The 22,107-nt window shown below is 34.2% G+C and overlaps 1 protein-coding gene across 11 annotated transcripts in view; it reads right to left on the bottom strand.

Annotated features, from left to right (window-relative positions):
- The window catches only part of LRRC7 (leucine rich repeat containing 7), a 592,672-nt gene that overhangs the window by 302,330 nt on the left and 268,235 nt on the right, over window positions 1–22,107 (bottom strand). For all 11 annotated transcript variants that reach the window (XM_064372501.1, XM_064372500.1, XM_021667706.2 and 8 more), the window contains 2 exons: window positions 12,018–12,096; window positions 133–222 (listed from right to left, as the gene is read on the bottom strand). In XM_064372501.1, the coding sequence (XP_064228571.1) occupies window positions 133–222; window positions 12,018–12,096 (169 nt within the window). The remainder of the gene's footprint in view (window positions 1–132; window positions 223–12,017; window positions 12,097–22,107) is intronic.

Here is a 22,107-nt window from a genome sequence, read left to right as displayed (position 1 = left end):
TTTCATTTATTGAATAATAATGAGGCCTATCTTTAATCGCAGCTGTCACTTTTGAAGTCTCATCAACTGGTGCTGGTAAAGCATTTACCTAAGGTGAAATATAATTGCATAATTTAAATTTCTTATTCTTACCTTCCAAAATTGGCTGGAAGAAATTCAAGAAAGGCGTCATTCAGGTAGAGCTGGGTCAGGTTTAGGAGCTGTGTGAAGCCATCAGGGAGTCTAAAAAGGAGTTAAAGTTTTAGTCACTGTATTGATGTTGCTTTAGGAACAGAATAAACGTATATCTCTGAGGAGAAAAAACAGAAATGTAATACATTTTTCAAATCTCCTTTGGTATTACAGTAATGAAAGAATTTATTGAGCATGTTGTTACAGTTCGAAAATTTTGCCTGTTATTAAAGTAAATAGCATTTATCCACCTCCATGCTACTCTCCTATATTAATATTTATGCCACAGCTAAAATCAGCGAGATCATCTCTTATTGCTGGCCTAACTTTATGCATACCAGCCAAGATATTTTTCATGGAGATCTCAAGTTGTTTGGATTGTTTGTAATTTTAAAACTAATAATGTTCCTTTTTCAACAGAATATTCACGTATATAGTCAGGCAAGAGTATCCCGTTACTGTTTCACTTTATCATCAAAATTTGTCTACAATTTGTTACAGTGATGACTAAAGTTGCCTAGTATGAAAAAGGAAGGAGTATGTGGTTACCTTAACTAATAATTTATTTTAATGCCTGTTCAACATGTATGTAAATCATGATTCAAATTGGTCTAATTCATATTTATTAAAAATGAGAAAGGACATTGAAAAGATAATCAAACAATCATAAAGTCTATAAACCGCATCAAAAAATTAAGAAAATAACATTTAGGGAGTTTCAGAAATTAGATGAAATAATTATTTGAAATGTAAAAAGATTTAATTCAAGTATTTCTCAGGAGACTTGTTTTTAGAAGAATATTGTTTTTCTTATAAGTAAATTTCTATTTAAACATTTTAATGCCTTTATGTATGGTCTACTCCAGATTATGTTCTTTTATAAAATACTCTTAAATAGCCTTCAAATTTGCCGTCTCCTCAAATTACAGCCTATCTTCTTCCTTGCAGTTACTGCTAAAATTATTTAAAAGGCTACCTATACTCATTGCTTTTTATGACTACTCAAGCCATTGTTTTCTGGCATCTACCCCAACTCTATTACTGAAAATGCACTCACTAAGGCCTCCACTGACCTCCTAAGTTCCAGTCCCATTAGCCTCATTTTATTTCGGATCCCACAATGCCTAGCAACAGTTGCCATCACTACTTGTTCTCTCCTTCTTTGCTTCTACTACAACAGTTTTCCTGCTTCTCTTCCTGCTCCTGGGACATTATATCTGAGTTTTATTCCGTGGTTTCTCTTCCTATGTCCAATACTTTGTTATATGTATATATAAAACACACACACACACGTGTGTATGTGTATATATACATACATGTACACATACCCACGATAGAATGAAGAAATAGAATCAGTATCTTTGAAACACTCTGGGTGTCCTTCCCCGTCTACATCTCCCTATTTGCCCCACAAATTCCTGAATCATATTTAATATTCTGTTTTTAAACAGCTTTACTACCAGTATTTAATTACCTAAAACAAAACATATTGTATGGTTTTGAATGCTTTTGAACATTAGATAAATCAAATAATACTATGTACATTTTCCCAAGGCTTTAAAAATTAGTATTAGATTTTTAAAAATCCATACATTTTGATGTGAATGATTGGCCATAATAACATAGTATTCCATTGTATGAATATACAATATACCGTTTTCCTTCTAATGAACATTATAGTTGTTTCTAGTTTTTTGTTTTGCTATTACAAATACTGGCTTCTGTGAATATTTTTGAACATATAGTATACATTTACAAAAGATTACTTAAGTTATATACTGAGAAGTGACATCATTGGTCATAGGAAATGCAGGTCTATGTTTACTAGATGTAGCCAAATTTCATTCAAAGTAGTTCTATCTATTTATAATGAAACCATCAGCACATAAGAACTTTTCCATGTCCTTCCTAACCCTTGGCTTTGTTAGCTTTTCTCATTTTGGCCAATTTTAGTAAATATAAAAAAGCAATAATCATAATTTCCCTGATTAGTTAGGAATATAGGTTTATTAGAAATTTTTGTTTCCTTTTCTGTGAGATACATATTTACTTATTTTACCTATTTTTCTATTGGTGCCCCACCCAGAACTCCCTGCCTTTATCATTTTGGTGTACACTGAAACAAATCATGATTGCCTGCTCCTTTCCCCCTGTTTGAAGGCTTTCTTCAGCTGCTGAAGCCTGCTCTGTTTGTGTACATGGTAGCCCAAGTTCCATGGAATTAATGTCCTTTTCAGAGACAGTACTCAACTAACAACCAGTAGAAATATAAATACCTCTGCTCTCTCTCCTATTGTGTTTGACAACTCTGGTATGTGTTTTACACTGTTAACCAGTTTCACAGAAACCTAAAGTTCAATGGCCAATTTGAAAAATTGTTTGAAAAAACATCCTCAACAAGTATTTCCTGGGATACACTGCTTATATTCTTTTCTAAACATCTGCTTCTGAGGAATCTAAAAGAAACACATTTATATTTTTATAGTGATTTATAGCAATTCTTTACACATTCTCAGTAATAAGTCCTCAATGCCATTGATAGGTTCTTGGGAAACAGCAACTTTAAGCAAAACTATGTATAACAAAACATTTTTTTCTTTTCTCTACAACATTATAATGAAACAATGTTGAAGGAAACAACGTTATTTGCGGATCTGTTGTAGGTCCTTTCACTTAAAGTTGCAGTTTTCAACAACCTATCGATGTTAAGTGAAAACTTACAGTATATTAATCTGATACTGGTTATTTTTGCCGTAAATATATTGTTCTAGTTTGTATTTTGAAGTTGAATTGTGTGGGTATAACTTCATAGAGGATGTTTCCATAAATTTACTTTTAAGAGACATAGGATTTATGAAAGTAGAGAAGAAATAGAAGGGAGGCAAGTGAAAAATGAGGGTTTTTATAATGTAGAGGTAAGAAGACACTTGAGATGTGTAGCAAAGAGAAGATGAGTTCTAGAGCAAATACTTTATGTATGTATGTATCGGGAGTTAATATTTAAGAATATCAAGAGAGGACACGGTTTACTTAAATGCTCAACTCAAAATTTTGAACTTGATCTTATAGAAATGAAAAAAAGATGTATGGTAGGTCATTAATTTTCTGTGTGTTTTCCTTTGTTGTAATGTATTAGAACTCACATCCTGATAGCATGACAGTTGTTATGATGAAGGCATAGATGTTAAATAATTTCAATTGGAAATAACTATGATCTTTGATGTCTTGTAAATCCAAACAACTAGTTACATTTGGCCTTTCAAAAAAGATGATCAATACGATACATGTAAAATTAGACGAATATTAAAACCATTAATCTAATAATTTAACAGCATCACTACTAAGTAAAAAAAAAAGGCTTTAAAAATACTAATTTCCTATTTGTGGGGACAAACATTTTTCCTATATATCAGAACTATCCAACTTCTCTCAGTCCACTATTCTCCATATGTATGTAATAAATGGTATTGTACTATTACTTTGATCAAAAATATACTTCTTTTTTTTTTGCTTCTTCTTTGATAATGATTATGCCCTAGAAGAAGAATTTTGCTTATTACATAGAACATTTTGATTTCGAGTTTAAGAATTGACCACATTTTGCAAATTCCAGTTACAAAATTGGATCACCAAAAATAGGTTATATGAAAAATCAGCATGCAAAGTAGGTCAGTTTTTCAGCCTGGTTATAAACAAAGATGTATTGACATTTTCTATTGAACATTTCTTCTTAAAAATGCAGAGTTAAGAATATAACTACATAGTATGTCTTATTTAATGACATCTATGTCTTATTTCAATTCACTTCAACATGAATTTATTGAAGGGTTACTCTGCACTTAGATTAAAAATTAATGTCTTCTTTATTTTCCTTATAGGAATCTGTTCATAGATTTAATTGAATATTTATACAATTATGCTTTGTACTAGTATTGGAGATTTTCTATTCTGGAAAAAATTATAAATTATTTGGGGATAAAGAATTTTTAAAATCTCTTAAACTGTCTTACTATTGTACTTTGAAAACAACATATAATGAAAAATGGATTCACTGTTATTTGAAAAATCATATATGTGTGTATATATATATACAGTCAATAAGTCTGCCAAAAAAGATATTCAATCTTATCATTAATTTTATGGTACATTTTGTAGCTTCTAATAGAGACAAGGGCCTGACTTGTCAATATAATTACTTCCAGAAAAATGTATGAGGAAAAAAATATTTTATAGCAAATTGGATACACCTGATGAAGATGACAATGACAGGTTGTCTTTATTTTCCTCCTAAGTATTCAATGAAATCCAATATTTGACTTTAAGTAAGAAACGTTCAGTAATGAAATGATTTTACTATCCTAAAATAACTTGGTAGCTTTTCACATTTGACTGATTTATTTAAAAATTCAAAGAATATACATGCTTTATAAATTGGCAAATAATTCACACTACTAAGTAAATATCTTCTTTTTATTAACTGCTGAAATTAAAAGTGGTATGTACAAATACATAGTAACATAGAAGAAATGAGATCTGGTGTTTGATAGATCAGTAGGGTTACTAGGGTTAACATTAATTAAGTTTACATTTCAAAATAGCCAGAAGAGAATAATTAGAATGTTCCTAGTGTAAAGAAATGATAAATATCTAAAGTGATGAATATCCCAATTACCCTGATTTGATTATATAAATGTATCAAATGTGCCCACCCCAAATGTACATCTATATAGATCAACAACAACAAAAAAAACACAACAAAGAAAGAATAACAATAGACCCAGACATCCATATAGTTTAGCAGTTGAGCACACGTATTGATGTCAGAAGACCTTGCTTTGAATCACAGGTCTTCAAATTATTTTCATGTGACCTTTACAATTACTTAACTTTGCAATAGTTAATTTCCTTATTTGTAAAATGATAATACTAATATCTGCTGCTGAGATTTACTCCAAATGATTAAACGACTACTTATCCCATAGTAAGAATCAGCAAATGAAAGCTATTTTACTACTTTTCTTTAGTATACATTTTATAATTTTATTTTGATGTTTAAAAAAATATGAACTGGAATACTATTTTAAATATTTTCATAATTGCTAATTTTTTATTATTGGAATAGGCAAATTAAAATTAGCTTCGGTCACCCTTATTTCAACATTTTTTATTTTCTGATTGCATTTACTCTAGAAGCTTAAGGAAAACATATTATAGGCATCTGACCGCTAATAGAACAGTTAAACCATATAAAATTATAGGTTTTATATGCTGTGAATAAGAACACAATGTAAAAATTTCTACTCTAGCTAGAAAGGCATTTTACGTTTAAAACTCTTCATTTATGCAGCTTAAAATTATAAAACTAACATAATAATGTTAGAGAACATTGGAAAATAAAGAGAAAAGTAAAACACATAATTTAACCTTCTTTAGCGCAACCATGATGGTCATTTCATTTATTTCTTTCTAATCTATTAATTATTTTAACATTACTGCAAACTTGTATCATTATTTCTCCCTTTAATGTGTAATTATCTTTCAATTTTGCCATATAAATTGAATGAATACATAATTTATAATTAAAACTAGGACACTCGTGAGAGTTAAAAGGCAGCTATTAATAAATATGCCAAATCAAGAATAGCAAACAGAGATGATTTGGGCAAACAGAGACACTTGGTCACCCTGTTTATAACTTTCATATTCACCCCATAGATGTACTGTAATTTGCTAGCATTGTTGAGCATTAAGAATGTTTTAAATTTTTGAGAATGTATCCTATAGCAAATAAAAATACATTATCAGATATGGTGAAATACAGTGAAAGAAACTTAGGAATTTAAATACTGGCTTCATGCATTTCAATCTATAAAAAGGTAGTAATATTTATCTATATAATGAGGTGGCTGTAAAAATTAAAATAATGTATCTAAAAGTTTAAGACATAGTAGGTTCTCAATAAATGTTAGTTCTTGCTTTTCCCATTGAGGAGTTGTTTTCAATTTTCATTGTGATAATTTTCACCAATAACTTGTTTAAGGCATCTAGCTTATAGTACAAAGTTCACATGTAAAAGTAAAACTAAAATAATAACACTCAAAATTATAATTTTCATATTACAGGATTTACATTACTTAATACTTTATATATTTCTTAGTACAAAGAAAACAACAAAAAGGCAACACACACAAAAAAATCAATGAAACCAAAATCTGTTTTTTTTTTGTAAAGATCAACAATATTGATAAATCTCTAGTCAGATTGATTAAGCAAAAAAAGAAAGAAGACACAAATTCCCAATACCAGAAATGAATGAAAGGGCATCACTAGAGAACCTACAGATATTAAAGGACCAATAAATAAATAAATTCTATGAAGAACAATATGCCAATATTTGAAAACATATGAAATGTACAAATTTCTGAAAAACACAACTACCAAAGATAATCCAAGAAGAAATGGGTAGTTTGAATAGTCCTATAGTTATTAAGGAAACTCAATCCCCAGGCTTACATGGTTGCCCTTGAATATTCTACAAATATTAAAAATAAACACCAATTCTAAGTAGAGTCTAATAGAAAATAGAAAATAACATTTCTCAACTCATTTTATGAAGCCAGTTTTACCCGGATAGCAAAAGCAGACAAAGAAATTACAAGATAACAAACTTCAGACTAACAGGCTCCATGAGTATAGATGGGAAAATCTTTCACAAATATTAGCAAATCAGAGCCATTAGAACAGAAAAGAGAGTAATACTTCCTAATCAGGTAGGCATGATCCCTGGAATGCAAAATTGTATGATAGTCAAAAATCAATCAGTGTGAGTCACCATAGGTTCAAAGTAAAGAAGACAAACAATATAAACAGGTGTTATAAAAAATTCAACATCCATTGGTAATACCCTCAGTAAACCAAATATCAGATGTGTGGAAGACACATTCCAAATCACCCCCTACCCGACCCTGTGATCTTCACCTCCTGCTGTTCATGCCCTTGTATAATCTTCTTCGAGTGTTGGCAGGACCTGTGACTTGTGCTAATCAACAGAATGTGGCAAATATGATGGAATGTCACTCCCACAACTAAATTATATTATATAGCTCCATCTGGCTAAGAGACTCAAAGCTACCTTGGGAGAGAATTACATGGCAGGGAACTAAATACAGTCTCCAGGTCCCATAAGTGGTCTCCAGCTAACAGCCAGCAAAAAGTGCAGCCTGGTAAAACTTTGAAGCAGGGGACCCAGATAAGCCATGCCCAAAATTCCTGACCCACAGATGTTGAGAAATAAGTAATATGTGTTGTTTTAAGCTGCTACATTTGTGGAGATTTGCTATAGAGCATTAGAAAATTAATAAAAGATTTTTGGTGCTTGGAATTAGGGTTCTGCTGTAACTAATTTCTAAAAATGTGTAGTGGCTTTGGAAGCACTCAGTAGTCAGTCACAGACTGGAGAATATTAAAAAACATGATAAAGCATACATTTTCTTGAAAAGACTATTAGAAGAAATCTAAACTTTGAGGGCCCTGCTAGTGAGGGCTCAAAGGGAAGTGAATGGCAGGTTACTGGAATTTTTTTCAATCTGATAAATAGCACATATTTAAAAAACAAGTAAAAATTACACATAATGGTGAAACTCTAAATGCTTTCTCTCTAAGGTTGGGAACAAGGCAATGATGCCTGCTTTCACCTCTGATGTTCAACATGTAAAGGAGGTCTTAGCCAAGACCCTTAGGTAAGAAAAACAAACAAAGAAATGGCACGTAGATAAAAAATGATGAAATAAAACTGTCTTATTCACAGGTAACATGATATTCTACATAGAAAATTTCCCCAAAATCTACACATGCAATTTAATGGAATTACTAAGTGAGTTTAGTAAGATTGTAGAAGATCAGATAAATATTGAAAATCAATTGTATTTGTACATGCTGGCAGTAAGCAATTGGAATAATAAAAAATCATTTGCAATAGCACAAAAACCATAAAACGCATAGAATAAAATGAACAAAATTTGTATGCTGAAATCTACAAAACATTGATAACATTTAAAATACCTAAATAAGTATGAAGCTAAACTATGCTCAGGGATGGGAATATTCAATATTTTTGAGATGTTAAATTCTACCCAGTTTGATCTATTGATTTAATGCAATCCCTATCTTAATTCCAGCAGATTTGTATATTTTTTATATAAATTAGCAAGTTAATTATAAAATTTACATGGAAGAGCAAAACATACTAGCCCAAACAATTTTGATGAAGAACAAAGTTGAAGGAGTCATATTCCCCGATTTCATGACTTACTATTATATAAAGCTACAGTAATTAAGACATTAGGGAATTGGTGTAAGGACAAATGTACAGATTTACAAAAATCAAAAATCCAGAAATAAACTCAAATATATGTGATCAATTATTTTACAACAACGTATAAAAAATCAACTTTAAATGGATCATATACATAACTGTAAAACCAAAACTATAAGAGTTTCAGAGGAAGGCACAGGGGAAATCACTATTGCTATAAATTTAGCAAAGATCTCTTAGATAAGAAAGAACAGCACAAACCATAAAAAGTTATTAAATAGAAATTCATTAAATTCAAAAACTTCTCTTTGAAAGGTACTACTTAGAAAATAAAGAGATCGGTCTGGGAGTGGTGGCTCATGCCTGTAATACCAGCACTTCGGGAGGCTGAGGTGGGTGGGTCACCTGAGGTTGGGAGTTCAAGACCAGACTGACCAACATGGAGAAACCCCATCTCTACTAAAAATGAGAAATTAGCCAGGCATGGTAGTGCATGCCTGTAATCCCATCTACTAGGGAGGCTGAAGCAGGAGAATCGCTTGAACCCAGTAGGCGAGGTTGTGGTGAGCCGAGATTGCACCACTGCACTCCAGTCTGGGCAAGAAGAGCGAGACTGTCTCAAAAAAAGAAAAAAAAAAAATTAAGAAAGAAAGAAAGAAGGAGAAAATAAAGAGATCAGCCATAGAATAAGAGCAGATCTTGGCTTACAAAAATCTTCTAAAGGTCCAGAATATAAATGTAATTCTTATAATTCAATTATAAAAAGGCAAGTCAATAAAAATGAATAAAAAATTTGAATTTTTACCAAAGAAGCAATACAGATTATAAATAAGTACATGAAAAGATGCTAATTAGACATTAGAAATATAAATAAAAACCACACTGAAATGCCATTTCTACTACACTGCCTAAAATGGAAAATAATAAAAAACTGACAGAACCAAATTCTGGCAAAGATGAGGAACAACTGAACTCTGAACAACTGAACTGGTAGAAACACACAATTGAATAGCTTTGGGAAAGCGGTTTGGAAGCTTCTTATCAGGTTAAACATACATATACGTACTAGTCAGAAAACTACTCCCAGGGGTTCACCCAATAGAAATGAAAATATATGCTAACACAAGCACTTGTGTGTAGTTTATACTAGCTTTATTTATCATAGCCAAAAACTGGAAACAACCCAACTGCCTATCAACTGATAAACAGATACACAAATAATGTTATATCCATACAATGGAATACTACCTGGCAATAAAGGGGAATGATGTATTGATTATTGAAAAATTACAAATTAATTTCAAAATCATTATGTTAAGTAAAAGAAGTCAGACACAAAAATACAATATCATTTATTTGTCATTTTGAAAAAGACAAAACAATGAGGATAGAAATCATCAGTAGATGACTGGGCTAAGGGAATTTTTGAGGTGATGCAATAGTCTATATCTTGACTATGGAGATGGTCACATGACTATATAAATTTGTTAAAATTCATTGAACAATATGCCTAAATAGAGTTAATTTTCTTTTTTTTCAGACAGGGTCTTACTGTATTGCTCAGGCTGGAGTGCAGGGGCATGATCATGGCTCACTATAGCCTTGTCATTCCAGGCTAAAGTAACTCTCCCACCTTAGTCTCTCAAGTAGCTGGGACTACAGGTGCACGCCACCACACCATGCTAATCTTTTGCAATTTTTGTAGAGACAGGGTTTCACTATGTTGCTAGGGCCAGTCTTGAACTCATGCAATCCTCCTGCCTTGGCCTCCCAAAGTGTTGGGATTACAGGTGTAAGAAACCATGCCAGAGCGAATTTTATTGTATGTAGATAACCACTTTAAAAATCTGACTTTAAAATTTGACAAACAATTTACATTTACTTTTTATAATTTTTATGAATTTTAAAACTGCTTAATGTTTATAGTGTTATGCATTTTTGCTGAAATAGGTCATATTTATCTTTTAAACAGTTAAACATATGAAGGAATTAGACATACCCAGTAATGACCATAGACTTGAAATTTCTCAAAGGTGTAATTTATTATCTGGCTTCCACTCCTAAAGACCTACCATGATTCCATGAGCTATTAGAATTAAATACTTAGGAAAAAAAGCAATTTATCAACACTGGGTTGTTTTGAATCAAGTCAAGGACATGGTTGTAATCCTGGTGGGAGAAATTAGTAACATCTATTTCATTGAGATGTCGAGATTGCATTTTGGTTTAAGAGTTTTGGGAAAAGCTTTTTAGGGTTTTGTTTTCTCTTTTTTTACTTCCCTACTTATTTTTCAGGGAGAAAAGCTGTAGTTTTTAAGCACTTTTTATTGCTTGATGTTTTACATTTCATACAAAAGGCCTCAGATTATTTCACAAACCATTCACTGTAAAGATCTCCATCTTAACTTCCACCTCATTCTTTTACATTCTATTCCACTCCTCATCTCATCTCATCTCGAGACTCTTCCCATCATCCATAGAGAACCATTTTCACTACTCCCTCTCCTCAACTCTATTGGTATAAAATTTCCCATCAATTTCCCTTTGATAAATTTATTTATGTCTTCTTCTAAAAACACTCCATCCATTAAATGTCTTTCCAATGGATTTCAGTTTCCCCCAGCCTCCTACACTTCATCAAACAAAAGATTGAGGAATTTTTCTCAAATCCTAATGTCAGCTTTGTATAATGAAATTGCCAGTCTTACTCCGAAGCTCATTATTTGCCATCTAATACTACCGACTTGTTTCAACCTCTTCTAAATATTGCAACTGTCAGTAGCCTCTCTAGATTTTATTTTTACTTCCATTATTAAGTGACTTTAACATTCAGGTTCATGACTTCTCCAATCAATTTATTTTATTGCTTCCTAATCTACTTGATTCCACAGACTTATGTCGCTACACCATAGATGCAATTCACCAACATGGTCACTTGCCTGGTATCATTTTTCCATGGCATTTCTTAATTAACAGATCTTGGACTACAATTATCTATTTTCTGATCACAGCATCTTTATCATCCATGTCTTCCATTCTCCTTTCCTCCTAGGGTTTTCTCTTTACTCTGCCACAGTCTCTGATATATAAGTACTTTGTACTTCTGGCCATTACTTAATTTCCTTGAACTACACGATAGGTTATTTTTATGTACTTATCAATATCTTAAATTTGCACTATCTTGAACTTCTGGCAGGTCCTTGATGCCAATTTTTCACCATGACCATAACTAATAACTCTTTTCTTAGTTTCAACTCTTATCTGTGGAATGTTACCTGAGAGCTGTGGAAAATGGTGACAAAGTTTGCCTCAAAGTAATACCATCTTTTACAAATTGGGTATTCATTGCTACTCAGCAATATTTTAAATAATCTTTTGTCAAACTATTCTGATTATATTTTTCCATCATTCTATTAAGTGCTATTTCAATGATACATTTAAATTTAAATTATTAGGTATATTTCATCTATTTTGGTACATTACTATACAATGGAAACATAAATACAAATAAAATTTAATCACTCATACTCACTTAGAAATGGGATTGACACTGGCTTCAATAATTGTTAAACACTTACAGCACTTTATGTTTTCTGGAAATTCTTGTACACCTAAAATGTGAAAAAAACAAAAGTACATGAAAATATTCCAACAAATATTCTTTAAACTATAGTTCTAATATTTAGATAATTATTAAAACTATAAGTTAGTACATAGTATAAACACCATTTAGGATAACCATTTAAGTAGAAATAAAAACTTAATAACATATCAATATTATTAATCATATATACATAATTTTTTAAAATATATTTTATTGCATTTTAGGTTTTGGGGGTACATGTGAAGAACATGCAAGATTGTTGCACAGGTACATACATGGCAATGTGGTTTGCTGCCTTCCTCCCCATCACCTATATCCAACATTACTCCCCATGTTATCCCTCCCCAATTTCCCATCCCCCCACTGTCCCTCCCCTAGTTCCCCCCAACAGACCCCAGTGTGTGATGCTCCCCTCCCCAACAATGAGAACACATATACATAATTTTTAAAAGGTTAAATGTTAAATAATATTTTATGATGAGTTTAAAATTGGATATAAAATTGAGGACAATTGTATATTTGGCCTAAGATAAATCTTTGATCTTTAGTAACGTAAAGAAGTAAAAATAGCTTAAATTATTAAGTTATAGTGCCACTACTGAGAGAAGGGAGAACAAGTAGATATAAAATAATACAAGATAAAATCTTTACTTCCAGTAATCATTTTATAAGGTTAGGAAAGTTGAACACATACTTAAGAACACATCGAAAACTGAAAGATGTTCCCAAAGTAATATGGGGCTCTGGTAAATTTTATACAATTCTTTTTTGTTGGTTGTACAGAGTATAGCTCTGCATCTGCCTGAAAGTGTGAAGAGTCAAGCAGCTTTCCTTGGGTCCTCCCTGGAGTCTCTGAGGTAGCCAGCCTGGCCATTTGCCCTTGGAGAATTGCTCATCTGCTGTCACAGCTGTTCTACTGGCTATGTGACAAAAAAAAAAAAAAAAAACAACAAAAAAAAACCACAAAGTTTTCTATGAAACTGAAAATACAGAAGCTGTAAACCTAATCCATAAATGTGAAGGTCAGAGGAATAAAAGATGTGGGGGACATTTCAACTAATTGATGCAAATGAATTAATGTAGCAGACCTGCAGAAGTTAGAAGGGAAGAAGCTGTACGAAGCTATTACTATATGATGTGCCTGCAGTAACACTTTCTCTAAATTTTTGAAACTATTATCAAGGATGTAAAAATTTCCAAAAAGAACTGGCCTTTCCTAGTACTTCACATCTGACAGAAGGATAAGGAACACTTTGTGGCAGGATATAATTGACCTTTTTGATGGTGGATACTCAAGAAACAAAATATTCCACCTTTCTAGATTCCGTTCATCTAGACTACCATGTCCACAGGACTTTAGAGCCCTTGAAGCAGCAGGAGGGTAGTCAAATCCAGGACAGGTCACTTATCCATTGCCAAATGGGGGTCCAAAGGGAGGTTTGTGACATTTCTCACCCCATTTCTGTCTATTTAAAATTTTACCAGAAATTATGCAGTTCTAAAATTATTACTGAACTATTCTGACTTCTAAATAAGAGCCCCCAAAAGTTTTGGAGCTCCATTATGTATGAATTTAATGAGAAAGTCTGTTTCTTTCTTTCTTTCTCTCTCTCTCTCTTTCTTTTCTTTTTTTTTTTTTGGAAGGCCATAATACCTAGAACTTCTTTGATTAAATAGTCACTAAAAAAAGGGCAGCCAGGTTAATAATCTAACTTATGAATCATCCTTAACATTTTCCCATAAAATTCTTTACTTTAAATATCTTCAAAAGGAGTATAAACTTCTCATTTCCTCCGTTTAGATTTTTCTGTTCACTCTCCAATCTGGACCCATTGCATGCTGGCATGCATAATACCGTATCTCCACAGGTTCCTGCCTTAAAATGGTATATACTTAAATTATGTGTAAAGCAGGACATGGAAGCAGAAGTAAATTAAAATAGAATTTTAAGGAAAAGATGATGTCTCTTTATCTTCTACTGAAAATGGAATTGCCTACTGTGGTAAAAATGGTGCTATATTATTTGTTTAAAAATTTGTATTATGTTGTTTACAGTTTAAATTTAAAATAATTCAGAGCACAGTCTGTTGGTTTAAGATGGAATCCTAGCTATATACCCTCTGGCTGCGTAGTCCTAGGCAAGTCCTTTAAACTCCCAGTGCCTTAGCTTCCCACTCTAAAAAACAGTGATTATATGAATGGTTTTATCATAGAGTTGTAGTGAGGATTAAAAGAAATTATATAGAAAAGCAATTGGCACAAAGTGCTGTAATAATGTTATCTATAATTATTAGAAATAAAAAAGAATTAAAGGATATAAGTCAAAAAAAGAACAAAAAACATATCAAAATGATCTGGATTCAGGTATAAATGTGTAAAATTCGTCTATCTCAGAGAATATAGGAAAAAGGTCAGAATTAGTGTACTGAAAGAATATATACTGTGTAAATATATATACCTTATTAATCTATGTGTATGTGTGTGTATATATACACACACTCTTAAGGCTACTGTTCTTTGAGACTTAAAAGTGCCAGACATTGTGCCAAGGTTACAGACAGCAAAAATGGGAGAAAAAAGACTTCATGACTTTTTTCTTAAATTGATGTTCTAACTTAGAAGAATGATTGAAAAAAAAACTCTATAGAAGAATCAAACGATAAATGTGAAGAAGTCTTCTAGAAAATGTGGTAACATCAGGCAAAAAAGCAGTAAAGATAAATTTAGAATAGTTGAGACACTATCCGAGTAATAGAAGTTCTAAGAAGAGTAAACTGAGAACACACAGGATAGAAAATACTAAAGGAGCAATTCAAGAATACTTCAGTAATTTCAAAAAATGAACAAGATTATTTCAGATTACAATAGCAAAGACAAATGCCCATCAATGATAGACTGGATAAAGAAAAGCTGGCACATATACACCATGGAATACTATGCAGCAATAAAAAAAGATGAGTTTATGCCCTTTGCAGGGACATGGATGAAGCTGGAAACCATCATTCTCAGCAAACTGACACAAGAACAGAAAACCAAACACTGCATGTTCTCATTCCTAAGTGGGTGAACAATGAGAACACATGGACACAGGGAGGGGGGAAGTATCACACACCGGGGCCTGTTAGGGGGTAGGGAAGCTAGGGGAAGGATAGCAGGGGGTGGGGGGATTGGGGAGGGATAACATTAGAAGAAATACCTAATGTAGATGACGGGGGAATGGATGCAGCAAACCACCATGGCATGTGCATACCTATGTAACAATCCTGCACGATCTGCACCCCAGAACTTGAAGTATAATAAAATAATAATAATAAAAAAAGAAAAGCTCACTCATTCAATGAGTATTGAGAATTAAGAGAGGAGAGAAAAATCAGGTTTCATACAAAGGATCAAAATCTAGATGACATTTGACTTCTCAAAAAATATTTAGAATGAGAAAATTACATAGAAATATATCCAACTTCTGAAGGAAGATGATTTTCAACTAAAATCCTATGCACCATCAAACTATTATCTTCCAACTATAAAAATGAGGGTGAAATAAGGACATTTTCAGAGTGACATAAGCAAGATGGCAGAATAGTAGTTTTCTAACATCTCACAGTTTACTGATTTTGGCAAGCATCTGCAGATGAGAATATTTTTGTGGCAGTTTGGGAGTCCAGCTGAGAAATTCCAGCATACCATTAGAGCATAACTTATGAGAGTAAATTCACAGAAGACAGTAAAAAGAGTAGTTTCATTTTACTCATTTTATTCTCCCTCAAGGTGGCAGAGCTCAATGCCAGGAGAAACTCCTTCAGCTCACAAGTGCCCCCACAGGGGAAAGTAAAAATGTAGTGAGTGAGGCTTTTCCAACTGTGTGAGACATTGTCCAAGAGGCCTACCTCTTTCTTGCCCCATTTAGAATACTGAGGGAATCAATATGGCTGAGTGGCTGGGAGAGGCTAGGAGCTGAGAGGAGAGGTAGGGACTCTCAGCAACCAAAGTTTAAAATGAAACAAAGAGCTGTATATTCTACTGTTTTCCAACAGAAAGTCTGCCCATGAGCTGTTCAGTATGCCTCACCTGTGGACCACCATAACTGACCCAAAAGTTCTCCCAACACATTGTGTTTTTCAGCCTCCATCTGTAACTGTAGCTAGCTCCTTTCATGTGCTTGGCTACAACACAAACTTGAGCATTTCAGAGTGTTGCCTAAAAAAACAAGTGAGAGCCTCCCAGCACCCAGCCTGGCTTTGTAGGATTGAGTGAGGACAAACAATTTTAAGAAATTCTGCCCAAGAGGAAACAAAATAGGTGAAGCAGGCACATCCACAGCAAAAGTCTGACAGAGACTCAGAATCCCTCATCTGGCTGACTGGTGAGGTGTTTCTCTCCTGAAGCAAGACAGTAAAGACTGAAGAAGGTGACAGCATCTTCAAATGCAAAGACAAGAACACAAGACTTCAAGGAATACAAACAAAACAAGGAAATATGTCACCACCAAAACAACACAATTCTCTAGTAACCAATCTGAAAGAGACAGAGCTCCATTAATTGCCTGACAGAAACATCAAAATAAATATTTTAAGGAAGCTGAGTAAGCTACAAGAGGGCCCAGATGGACAACTCAATAAAATCAGAAAAACTATGAACAAAACAAGAAGTTAAATGAAACAAAAATCATTTAAAAAAATCATTTTAAAAAATGAGACAAAAATCACTTTAAAAATTCTTTTAAAAATCATTTTAAAGAATATAATAAATGAAATGGAAAACGCAATATAGAACTCCCCCGGCCGACTTGATTAAGCAGGAAAAAAAGAATGCTAACTTGGAGACAGCTCATTTAAGATTATCCATTCAGAGTAGAAAAATGAAGATAATGAAAAGGAATGAAGAAAGTTTATGGGATTTATGGGGCACTGTCAAAAGAAATAAAATAAGGACTATAGAAATCCCAAAATAAGAAGAGAGGGAAAGTACACAAATCTTACTTAAAGAAATAATGGCTGAAAACTTCCTAATCTTAGAATAGATATAGCATCTGGTTTTATTTAGGTACATGAGGCTTAAAGGTCTCTAAACAGATTAAACCCAAAGAGACTTCCAGTGGTACACATTATAATTAAATTGTCAAAAATCAAAGACAAAAAAAAAAAGAATTTTGAAAGCAGAAAGAAAAGAGAGATTTATTACAATTGAGGAAACCTCCATTAGATTATCAGCAGATTTCTTAGCAAAAATTTTGTAGGAAGAGAGAGTGAGTTAGTATGTTCAAAGTGTTAAAAAACAAACAAACAAACAAAAAACCCCACAAATAACCCCTGCCAACCAAGAATATTTCCAAGGCAATGCTGTTTTCAGAAATGAAGGATAGATAAATATGTTCTCAGACAAACCACAGCTGAGGGAGTTCATCACCACTAGACCTATCTTACAAGAATTGCTAAAGGGAATTCTTCAAGTTGAAATGAAAGGATGATAAATAGTAACCTGAAAAGAAAGGACAAAATTTAAAATTCACTGGTAAAAGTAAACATATAGTTAAATTCAGAATACTTTAATACTGTAATGGTGATGTAAAAATCAATATTAACTCTACTATAAAAGTAAAAGGACAAAGTTGTTTTAAAAAACCGTAGCTAAAATAATTTGTCAGTGGATACACAATATAAAAAAAAAACTGTAACATCAAATACTTAAAATGTATGTGTGTGCATGTGGGGTAAGTGTGTGAAATTTTTGTAAGTGATCAAAGTTAAGTTACCATCAGCTTAAAATAGTGCTAAAACTACAAGATGTTTTATGTGAGCCTCATGGTAACCACAAAGCAAAGACCTATAGTAGATACATAGATGATAACGAGAAAGAATTTAAAACATACCACTGTATAAAATTAACTCACAAAGACAGCAAAAAGAAAGAACAAAGAAACTATAAAATAACCAGAAAAAAAATCAACAAAATGGCAATAGTAAGTCCTTATCTATCAATAATTATTTTAAATGTAAATAGACTAAATTATCCAATGAAAAGACACAGAGTCACTGAGTGGGTAAAAAAACAAGACCTAGGGGTGACTGGCAAGATGGCCAAATAGGAACAGCTCCAGTCTGCAGCTTCCCAGAGAGATCAATGCAGAAGGTGGGTGATTTCCGCATTTCCAACTGAGGTACCTGGTTCATCTCATTGAGACTGGTTAGACAGTGGGTACAGCCCATGGAGGGCAAGCTGAAGTGGGGTGGGATGTTGCATCAGCTGGAAGCACAAGGGGTTGAGGAACTCCCTTCTGTAGCTACGGGAACCCCTGAGGGACTATGCCTTGAGAAACAGTGCATTCCAGCCCAGAAGTATGTTTTTCCTACAGTCTTTGCAACCCATAAACCAGGAGATTCCCTTGAGTGACTATGCTACCAGGGCCATGGGTTTCAAGCAAAAAACTTGGCTGCCATTTGGGCAGACCATGAGCTAGCTAAGTGAGTTTTTTTTCATACCCCTGTGGCACTCCTGGAATGCCAGTGAGACTGAACTGTTCACTCCCCTGGAAAGGGGGCTGAATCTAGGGAGCCAAGAGGTCTAGCTCAGCAGATTCCAACACCATGGAGCCCAGCAAGCTAAGATCCACTGGCTTCAAATTCTTGCAGCCAGCATAGGGCAGTCTGAAGTTGACCTGGGACACTTGAGCTTGGTGCAGGGAGGGGCATTCACCATTATTGAAGCTTGAATAGATGGTTTTCCCCTCACAGTGTAAACAAAGCCCACAGGAAGTTCGAACTGGGCAGAGCCCACCACAGTTCCACAAAGCCACTGTAGCTAGACTGCCTCTCTAGATTCCTCCTCTCTAGGCAGGACATCTATGAAAGATAGGCAGCAGCCCCATTAGGGGCTTATAGATAAAAATCCCATCTCCCTGGGACAAAGCATCTGGGAGAAGAGGCAGCTATAGGCACAGCTTCAGCAGACTTAAACGTTCCTGCCTGCTGGCTCTGAAGAGAGCAACAGATCTCCCAGCACAGTGCTCAAGCAATGCTAAGGGATAGACTGCCTCTTCAGTAGGTCCCTGACCCTCATGCTTCCTGATTGGGAGATACCTCCCAGCAGGGATTGACAGACACTTCATACAGGAGAGCTCTGGCTGGCATCTGGCAGGTGCCCCTCTAGGAGGAAGATTCCAGAGGAAGGAACAGGCAGCAATCTTTGCTGTTCTGCAGCCTCTACTGGTGATACCCAGGCAAACAGAGTCTGGAGTGGACCTCCAGCAAACTCCAGCAGACCTGCAGCAGAAGGGCCTGTTAGAAGGAAAACCAGCATACAGAAAGCAATAGCATCAACACCAACAAAAAGGACGTCCACACAGAAATCCTATCCAAAGGTCACCAACATCAAAGACCAAAGATAGATAAATCCACAAAGATGAGGAAAAACCAGCACAAAAAGGCTGAAAATTCCAAAAACTAGAATGCTGTTTCTCCTTCAAAGGATCACAACTCCTCACCAGCAAGAGAACAAAACTGGATGGAGAATGAGTTTGAAGAGTTGACAGAAGCAGGCTTCAGAAGGGGGTAATAACAAACTCCTCTGAACTAAAGGAGCACGTTCTAACCCAATGCAAGGAAGCTAAGAAACTCGAAAAAAGGTTAGAGGAATTGCTAGCTAGAATAACCAGTTTAGAGAAGAACATAAATGACCTGATGGAGCTGAAAAACACAGCACAAGAACTTTATATAGAAACAAGTATCAATGGCCAAATCGAAGAAAGGATATCAGATATTGAAGATCAACTTAATGAAATAAAGCATGAAGACAAGATTAGAGAAAAAAGAATGAAGAGGAATGAACAAAACCTCCAAGAAATATGGGACTATGTGAAAAGGCCAAACCTACGTTTGATTGGTGTACCTGAAAGTGATGGGGAGAATGGGATCAAAATACACTTCAGGATATTATCCAGGAGAACTTCCCCAGTCTAACAAGAAAGGCCAACATTGAAATTCAGGAAATACAGAAAATACCACAAAGATACTCCTCAAGAAGAGCAACCCCAAGACACGTAATCATCAGATTCACCAAGGTTGAAATGAAGGAAAAAATGTTAAGGGCAGTCAGGGAGAAAGGTTGGATTACCCACAAAGGGAAGCCCATCAGACTAACAGCAGATCTCTCTGCAGAAACCCTAAAAGCCAGAAGAGAGGGGAAGTAAATATTCAACATTCTTAAAGAAAAGAATTTTCAACCCAGAATTTCATATCCAGTCAAACTAAGCTTTATAAGTGAAGGAGAAATAAAATACTTTAGAGACAAGCAACTGCTGAGAGATTTTGTCACCACCAGGCCTGCCTTACAAGAGCTTCTGAAGGAAGTACTAAATATGGAAAGGAAAAACCAGTACCAGCCACCGCAAAAACATAGTAAATTGTCAAGACCATTGAAAATATGAAGAAACTGCATCAACTAACGGACAAAAACAACCAGCTAGCATCATAATGACAGATCAAATTTACAAAGAACAATAGTAATCTTGAATGTATACAGACTAAATGCCTCAATTAAAAGACACAAACTGGCAAATTGGATAAAGAGTCAAGACTCATCAGTGTGCTGTAAGGAGACCCATCTCACTTGCAAAGACACACATAGGCTCAAAATAAAGGGATAGAGGAATATTTGCCAAGGAAATGGAAGGCATAATAAAAGCAGGGATTGCAATCCTAGTCTCTGATAAAACAGACATTAAACCAACAAAGATCAAAAGAGAGAAAGAAGGGCATTACATAATAGTAAAGGGATCAATGCAAGAAGAAGAGCTAACTATCTTACATACTTATGCACCCAGTACAGGAGCACCCAGATTCATAAGGCTAGTTCTTGAGACCTACAAAGAGACTTAGATTCTGACACAATAATAGAAGGAGACTTTAACACCCCATTGTCAATATTAGACAGATCAATGAGGTAGAAAATTAACAAGGATATTCAGGACTTGAACTCAGCCCTGGATCATGTGGGCCTAATAGACATCTACAGAACTCTCCACTCCAAATCAACAGAATATACGTTCTTCTCAGCACCACTTAGCACTTATTCTAAAGTTGACCACATAATTGGTAGTAAAACACTCTTCAGCAAATGCAAAAGAACGGAAATCAAAACAAAGAGTCTCTCAGACAACAGTGCAATAAAATTAGAACTCAGGATTAAGACACTCATTCAAAACTGCACAACTACATGGAAACCGAACAACCTGCTCCTGAATGACTACTGTGTGAATAACAAAATTAAGGTGGAAGTAAATAAGTTTTTTGAAATCAATGAGAACAAAGACACAACATACCAGAATCTCTGGGACACAGCTAAAGCAGGATTTAGAGGGAAATTTATACACTAAATGCCCACAAGAGAAAGCGGGAAAGATCTAAAATCTACACCCTAACATTACAATGGAAGGAACTAGAGAAGCAAGAGCAAACAAATTCAAAAGCTAGCAGAAGACAAGAAATAACTAAGATCAGAGCAGAACTGAAGGAGATAGAGACATGAAAAGGCCTTCAAAAAAATCAAAAACAGGAGCTGTTTTTTTTGAAAAGATTAACAAAATAGACCGCTAGCCAAAATAATAAAGAAGAAAAGAGAGAAGAATCAAATAGACACAATAAAAAATGATAAAGGGGAGATTGCCACTGATCCCACAGAAATACAAACTACCATCAGAGAATACTATAAACACCTCTACGCAAATAAACTAGAAAATCTAGAAGAAATGGATAAATTCCTGGACACATTTACCCTCCCAGGACTAAACCAGGAAGAAGTTGAATCCCTGAATAAAACAATTAAAAATTTCTGAAATTGAGGGAGTAATTAATAGCCTACCAACCAAGAAAAGCCCAGGACCAGACAGATTCACAGCCATATTCTACAAGAGGTTCAAAGAGGAGCTGGTACCTTTCCTTCTGAAACTATTCCAAAAAATAGAAAAAGAGGGACTCCTCCCTAACTCTTTTTATGAGGCCTGCATCATCCTGATACCAAACAC

The sequence above is a fragment of the Aotus nancymaae genome, unplaced genomic scaffold (assembly GCF_030222135.1).
Source record: "Aotus nancymaae isolate 86718 unplaced genomic scaffold, 86718_ANA_hifiasm-v0.15.2.pri h1tg000007l, whole genome shotgun sequence".
NCBI classification, from domain to species: domain Eukaryota; kingdom Metazoa; phylum Chordata; class Mammalia; order Primates; family Aotidae; genus Aotus; species Aotus nancymaae.
Note: the sequence above shows the minus strand (reverse complement) of the source record. Positions and strands in the feature narration are given on the sequence as shown.